This window comes from Triticum aestivum, chromosome 5D (genome assembly GCF_018294505.1).
Source record: "Triticum aestivum cultivar Chinese Spring chromosome 5D, IWGSC CS RefSeq v2.1, whole genome shotgun sequence".
In the NCBI taxonomy this organism is placed as follows: Eukaryota; Viridiplantae; Streptophyta; class Magnoliopsida; order Poales; family Poaceae; genus Triticum; species Triticum aestivum.
Window position 1 is genome coordinate 546,097,833 of NC_057808.1, and position 7,806 is coordinate 546,105,638.

The 7,806-nt window shown below is 46.6% G+C and overlaps 1 protein-coding gene across 1 annotated transcript; it reads left to right on the forward strand.

Annotated features, from left to right (window-relative positions):
- On the forward strand, positions 1–1,945 carry LOC123126124 (uncharacterized). The gene is made up of 2 exons (XM_044546518.1): positions 1–270; positions 343–1,945. Exons 1-2 carry the CDS (start codon positions 20–22, stop codon positions 704–706), a joined length of 615 nt encoding a protein of 204 aa, XP_044402453.1. The 5' UTR covers positions 1–19; the 3' UTR covers positions 707–1,945.
- Positions 1,946–7,806: the final 5,861 nt, after the last annotated feature.

Below are 7,806 nucleotides of genomic sequence, written 5' to 3' on the forward strand. Positions count from 1 at the left end.
TCTCCTCTCCTACAACACAATGAGTGAAACAGTGTTTGTTTTGGATATGCTCATGAATTCGTCGTCGTCGTCTTCATCGGACGACGACGAACTAATTCTTGCAGCATTTGCGGAGCGCGATGAGGAAGAGGAGGCAAATGCTCGACGTCATGGTGGTTCCACGCTGGGACGGCAGTATTTGTATCGCGGAAGAGATGCGGGATTTGTTCTACTGTGGGACGACTACTTCAGAGAAAATCCCACCTTTCCCGAAAGTTATTTTCGTCGAAGGTTAGTATTACTACAATATTCCGTATCTGCCTATTTTTCATCTCCCTATCTCATATGTGTTTATTCGCACAGGTATAGAATGTCTCGTAATTTATTTAATCGCATAGCTGAAGCAGTACTTGAGCATGATAGTTATTTTAAGCAAAAAAGAAATTATGCTGGAGCTCTTGGATTGCATCCTCTGCAAAAGATGACAGCTGCAATGCGACTGCTAACGTATGGATATGCCGCTGATGCCGCGGATGAGTATTGTCGGTCTGGAGAATCTACTAATCTAGCATCTTGCAAAAAGTTTGTGATAGCTATTTGTGAAGTCTTTGGGGACCAGTATCTGAGATCTCCAAATGGAGAAGATACTGCTAGATTACTTGACATAGGGGAGCAAAGAGGTTTTCCTGGTATGTTAGGGTGTATAGATTGCATGCATTGGACTTGAAAAAATTGTCCTAAAAAATGGCATGGCATGTTTAAAGGTCATGTGAATAAGCCCACAATGATTCTGGAGGCAGTTGCATCGAAGGATCTTTGGATTTGGCATGCATTCTTTGGTTTACCAGGGTCTCCCAATGACATAAATGTTCTTCAACGTTCACCTCTGTTTGCAAAGCTATCCGAAGGTCAAGCTCCAGAAGTGAATTATACCATCAATGGCCATCCGTATACAATGGGGTATTACCTTGCAGATGGTATATACCCACCATGGGCAACATTTGTGAAGACCATACCATCTCCAAAAGGCAGAAAAAAGAAACATTTTGCCAAAAGACAAGAGGGAGCCAGAAAGGATGTGGAGAGAGCCTTTGGAGTTCTGCAATCCCGCTTTGCTATTGTTCGAGGACCTGCCAAAGGTTGGAAACGCAAAGAAATTGGTGATCTAATGAAAGCTTGCATCATAATGCACAATATGATAGTTGACGACGAGCGAGATAGCGGTCCACGAGACTACAACTACGACTATGGGAGTAAAGGTGGTCCCATCTCGTTCTCATGCGGAACAACTGAGTGTGTTTATTCAAATGAATCAACGGATCACAAACAGAGCATTTCACTCTCTGCTTCAAGATGATCTAGCTGAGCACATCTGGCAGAAGTTTGGAGATGAATGATTATGTACGCAGTTGTAATAATGTAGTTGAATCTTATCATGTACTATTTCAGTTATGGCATAATGCAATGTTTCCAATATACTGCAATGCTTTCACAACTAGTTTAGACAATAAGCAGTTCACACGGCAAATAGTTGACATGACAAATAGTTCACATGACAAACCTGATGTGTTCTATCGGCGAGCGGCAATCTCATTCTGCTTGTTGATGTAGAATCGTTGTTGTGCCCCACTCATAGTAGTAGTGTCCATGGACATGATCTTCTCTTCTAACTCAAACTGTTTCTGTGCCATCTCCCTCTCCTTGATTGTCATTTGCCTCTCCCTCTCTTGGTTTGCCATCTGTCTCTCCCTCTCTTGGTTTGCCATCTGCCTCTCCTGCAATGCAATTTGCTTCTCCTACAATTCAAATGCTCGCTCATAGCGAGCATTCTTCGCGGCCTCTTTCGCCTCGGCCTTCTCTAGCTTTTGTGCCCACACAGTTTCTAATGATAACTTGGGAGCAAGAGCATCGGAAGCAGAAGCTTTAACTTTCCGTAAACGTTCTTTATCTCGCTTATTACCATCAGGCCTTATCTCTGTATCAAGAGCATCAGTGGATCCGAAGTCTTCATCATTAGAAGTTGTACCTGGACTTGCATCCGAGGTCTTCTTCTGCTTTTTCGGAGGCCCCTTCGAAACCACACGATTCTCCCACTTCGGATGCTTTTGCAACTCTAACCAGCAATGCATTAATGCAAATGGCCTGTTTTTTGGATCTTTGGACTTGTATAAAACAAGTGCATGGGCTTGCTGCACAAATAAAAAGGCTATTAAACTCTCACGAAACATATGAAAGTTTAGAACCAAACTAAAAAGATGGATGCGTACCTGCTGAGCGATAGTCACCCCACTTTGGCTTCTATTAAGAATTTGCTGATAGTATCTGTCGGGGATATACCCCGCGGTGTAACCCGCCGGATGTATGACCCGGCTGGAGCATGGCGACTAACTGGTAACCCGCCCGGAGCTTGGTGATTCATTAGTAACCCGGCGGGCGGGTCCGATGGACAATAAGGCCCAAAGCCCAGAAGACCGGTTCACGTTATGATGGGCCAGTTTAAGAGGGAAGGCATAAGGAATATTCTCCTACAAAGGAAGCAAGACTAGGACTCCACTTGTAATAGAGCAATCCTAGTCCTACTAGGACTCCGCATGTAACCCGCCCCTCTAACTTATATAAGGAGGGGCAGGGCACCCCAAAGAGGGACATGCAACAAGAAACAATCTCTAGGGCTAGACACAAAGAGCCGGCTTACCGGCGACTCTCTCATGAGCATAATGAGACCTAGCCACAAACATCATGTAGGGCTATTACCGGATGATGTTTCCCGGGGCCCGAAGCTGTCTAAATCCTTGTCTTGTGTTGCGTCTCTCGATTCCACCCAACCCCTCTCAAGCTACCACATAGATGCGTTGGCCTCGCGACTAAGTCCTGACACTAAGGATATTTACCGTGACAATTCCACGACAGTTGGCGCCCACCGTGGGGCTCGCGCACGGTGGTGTTGAGTTCTTGGAGGGATTTTCTTCATGGATCGAGAAGTTCGTAATTTTCCCGTGAAGAAGAGCCGGTCAGAATTTACATCAACTCCAAGTTCGTCGATCAAGACTAAAAAGGCAGCAGTTGTTGACTAAGTTACGACTGCTTGTGAAGTATCGGGCAACACAACAAGCCTCGTTGGAATTTCCATAATGAGTCGGCCGCACGGCCCTCGCAGTCGGGAAAGTTTTGGGATAAAAGAAAAACTAGGGTTCCGTGCGTGTCGCCACGCTTGGCCTGTTGATCCGCCCGTCCGAGTGGGGTCGATTTCTGTCGGAACAGCCGGAGCGATTTGATGAGATCAAGACCGTTTCAAAGTATTCCATTGTTTAACTGTGTCTTTTACCGCGAGAGCCGGTGCACGTGAGGAGCGTTTATTAATCGCTGGTTCCTTTGGAGAAGATATTTTTTGGCCAAAGCTAGCGTACTGCATCAGTCTACCGAGACTGTCGGCGATTTCTGCTGTAGAGACAGCGTTTGGATCTGATTGCTACTGTTACGTTCACAAGCGGTGGTCCAATCCGTCAAGCTGTTGTTGCATACTATTACTCCTAGGCTGCAAGTCCTGAGAGAATTAATTTACGCTCCTGCCGTCCGGTGGCTACTTTTGGTGTTTGAAGTTACTCCACTAGCACGGGACGAAAAGCTAGTAGGATTGAATAATGGATCAGATTTATTCTCTCATCCGAGTGCTTGGTTCACCTAGCGACTGTACCAAACAAAACTTGTTACTGAGTGGGAGATAACCCCACGGATTGAAGAGATTATTCAAAGAAATATGAAAGAGGATGACAAGTGGGACTCGGTGCAGACCTCGCGCCGTCTCACCTTCACCATGCTTAGAAATCAACGACCACAACCCGGATTCGCCGACACCGAGCTGCAGCAGGTTTGACCAGAGTCGCCAACATCACCTCACCCCTACGGGCATCGGATCGGCCTTGTTTTCAGCCGAAAGCCGCCGGGCCTCTTCCTGAACGCCTTCTCCGTCTCGGCCTCAAGCCCTCAAAGCTGCTGAGTTGCCAATCCTCCGTTTCTCCGGCCTCGCTCCGGTCTGCGCTGCGACCCTTGCTTCCGCGCTAAACCGCCTGGTCTCGTGCTCGAGCCGCAAGGCTCTATCTCCACTGCCTTGAGCCGCCTGCGCCGGCTGACCGCCGCTTCCGCGCTCAAGATGCTCACCGGCTCGCCGGTCACGTCAACCTCCGCACGAGTCGTCAGTCGTCACCCATGGATTCTTCTTCTCACCAGCCTTGCACTGTCGCCGGAGGGCCTCCCCGCGTTGAGCCGGCCACACTGCCGAGCCGCCGTCCGTCTGCCTAATTCGTCGCCATGAGTCGGGAGTCACCTTCTGTCCGAGTTACCGTCAAGCCTCGCCTTCTGTCCGAGTCACCTCTGCGTACAGCTGCTCCGGCCGTTTCTAAACTGCCGGCCACGCGACCGATGCTAGTGGCTCAACCGTTGATGGGTCTGTGCTTTGGCCGAGCCGCGGTTGCATTTTCTGCCGTCGTCACTTGCGCCTCAAGTCGCCGTCGCCCGGGTCTCATCGCGCTGCCGCCGCTTCTCCGTGGCCTTGCCTTCTTCCAACCGCCATCGCGCTTTGTCTATTCGAATCAACCTGCGCTGGCTGCTCTGTAGTTCGCCGGCCGGCTGCTGGTTTCTTTGCCTCCACACGCCGCTGAGGCGCCTGCATCGACCCGCTGTCCGCGCGCTCGGGCTGAGTCGCCCTCCGGTTAGCTCCGGTGTGCCCCGTACAGCCGCCCCGGCCGTTTCTTCCGCCGTGACTCGCCTCCGCTTTGCCAAGGCACCCCCTGCTGGTGTGATCTTGTCTTGCTAGCACAAAGCAAAATAGAATTGGGGGTTCAGCCGGAGGATAATGGAGCAGTACACGCATGCATATATGTGTTGGTTCGAGGACTAGTCTACCGACAATAATGGAGTACAAGTTCCAGGGGGCAAGCACTGCTATTAAAGTTTACACCGGATCGATGGCAGTCAAGGTGCTGGGTTAAATCCCAAGACCAGAAGCAAGCATTATGCATTATCTACTTCTGTGATCATCTGACAAATCACGAGGTGCTATCTTTTTTATATATTTTGTCAGCACATATTAAATTTTTGAAACTATTACACTGGTCTGTGGTATTTTTTCGCAGGACCATTATTTATTACAAAGGTGTCACAAAGGAGCGTGCGCCAATATTATTTTTGCGCTAGCACGTTTGTGCCGGTGTTCTGGACGGATACGTGCGCAAGTCGCCACCCCCGCTACATCAACACACGCAACGGACTCGTCGTCTGCGCCCGCGGCCGATTCGTCCGCATCCTTGCCGTTTCCAACACCGCGGCCGACTCTTTCGTCTGTGCCGATTTACAACGCCGGTGCCGACTCTCCCCGTTCACGCCGGCTTACAATGTCGTGGCTGGCTAATCTGTCTGTTCCTGCGGCTGAAACGGCCGTGATTGATTTCAGCTCCATCGTGGTGATCATCAACTCCGCGGTGAATAATTTTCTGGCTTAACATATCAGGTGAAATCCATTCAGTATATTTTTATATCACATATTGCTTTCTTTAAAGAGCAATTACTCTGGCTTGCAAATTTCTCCAATGCAGGACAAATTGTCTACTGCAAAAAAGGGACTATTATATCATTGAGCTGTTGAATGACTCACACCGGTTTATATCACGGTCAGATATGGAGAATCTCAAGACAACTCCTCGAGTCGTCTTAAGACTCGAGGGCTACAATGACATGACTCAGCAAATCTTGCCAGTTTCAGCAAATTTAAGAACCCCAGGACGATGGAGGAAAAGATAACCCGGTCCCGGAGGCTACTACTATATTGATGAAAATTTAAAGGCCGTCAGAAAATTTCTGGCTCAAAATAAATATCCCGGTTTAAAATCCAGCTCAAGGTAACTCTGTCTCTCACAAAGCTTTAAAGCTCTCAATATCCGGTTTGAAATTCCGGTTCAAAAAGAATTCATCTCTTGCAAGTTCGAGTTCTCAGAAAAATTAAAGGTTGCCAAGGAGAATTTGCTGCCATAATGCGCGGTTCAAACATGGGTTATCCTGCCTTATTGGCTTATCAAATTTATGGTCACTTGGGGGCTTCCTGTTCAAACATAGGTCGTATTCAAACCAAAGAGAACATAGCTGTCGGTACCCTCTTGATCGGCACACTGCCGAGCTCACTAGGGGGCTTCTTGATCGTATTCGAATCATAGCTCAACCCCTTTTGGGAACCGACGTGGATCGTATTCGAATCAGCGTCGTTAAACAACTCTCAAGGTCATTTGGGGGCTTCCTGTTCAAACATAGGTCGTATTCAAACCAAAGAGAACATAGCTGTCGGTACCCTCTTGATCGGCAACGCCAAAGCCACTGGGGGCTATATGATCGTATTCGAATCTTAGCTTAACCCCTTTGGGACGGTTTTCTGATCGTATTCGAATCAGAAGCCTCAAATTTTTTGAAGTCTCTTTTTGCAAACAATTTTTGGATTTTATTTGAAGCTCTTTTGATCATATCTAAAGTGTATATGAGTGGTTGCTATTTAACCCGGTTTGACTTTGGATGATAAGTCGCCATCATATGACAGTCATAAACATTTGGAAGTCTTGATTTCTAAAGATTAGGTTATCACCCTTACTGCACAGGTCACATAAACCGGCAGTGAAAATTCAATATCACATGTATAATATTATTATTATAGTTATGTTTCAAAGTTATGAAACATAACAGGCTTATCTGTGACTCCTTGTTACACATCAATGGTTATATGTGAGATATTATGACCCGCCCTGCGGTAAACCGCCAAGGGATCTTGTGATCTAATTATGTGCAGGATAAGACTACATTTGGGTGGTTACCCGCCCTGGTTTTTGACGTTAAGTCGCCAGGGCATATGTTGTTTAAACTCTGCAGGATTTATAGAGCTATGACTTACATAAATGATTAAATTCAAGCCCATCATCATAGATTGAAATTGGTGTCTCAAAAGGGTTATCAATTCTTGATTTTCTCATAGGCTAAGCCGCCGGGTTATAAAAATTCCGGATTTAAACTCCGGATTTATATACTTATCAACAGATGAGGTATTCAAAGTCGCTTTGGCGCAATGGCTATTGTTTTATCAATGGATATGATTTACTCTATAATGGAAGGAATAGTCCCGAGTCACTGCAGGCTTACAACCCGACACTTGGGGGGCTACATTATTTAAATTGAGATTACATCAAATATGCAAGTCCCATGTCACTGCTAGCATGCACCATGGCACTTGGGGGCTAATGCAAAGTCATTTTTTGCTCAACTTATTGAAGACCCGACTCATCACATTCTAAATGAGCCGGCCCTTGGGGACTACCAATTGCTCCTGTCAAAAATTCAAGGTACACAAGCCTTAATCCATTATATTGAAGGGTTCATTGATTAGTTGGTAGAGGACAAGACTCTTAAACTTGTGGACGTGGGTTCAAGCCCCATGGTGGGGTTACATCATATGATGTTATTTTCAATGAAGTATATATAAAGTCCCAGCTCAGTATTATCTTACTAAGCCGGCCCTTGGAGGCTACACGTTGATGCTTGAATCTACATGATCATATCTACAAAGTCCCTGCTCATTATTGCATAATGACCCGACCCTTGGGGGCTACACTGCTTGAAATTTTTGTGAGCATAAGGCAATTACAAGTCCTAGGTTGCTGCAAGCATGACAACCCGGCACTTGGGGGCTACATATGTGGAATAGTCAGTTTTGACTAGTGACTGAGATGAACAATCTAGATTTCTTCAAGGTTGCAACATTTATATTGAAACAAGTCTTAAGCTATCACTATGTTC

Excerpts from the sequence above, each read along its gene's own strand:
- LOC123126124 (XM_044546518.1), top strand. The coding sequence starts at position 20 with ATGAGTGAAACAGTGTTTGTTTTGGATATGCTCATGAATTCGTCGTCG. Across the intron at positions 271-342 it reads GAAAGTTATTTTCGTCGAAG|GTATAGAATGTCTCGTAATT; the intron begins GTTAGTATTACT and ends TTATTCGCACAG.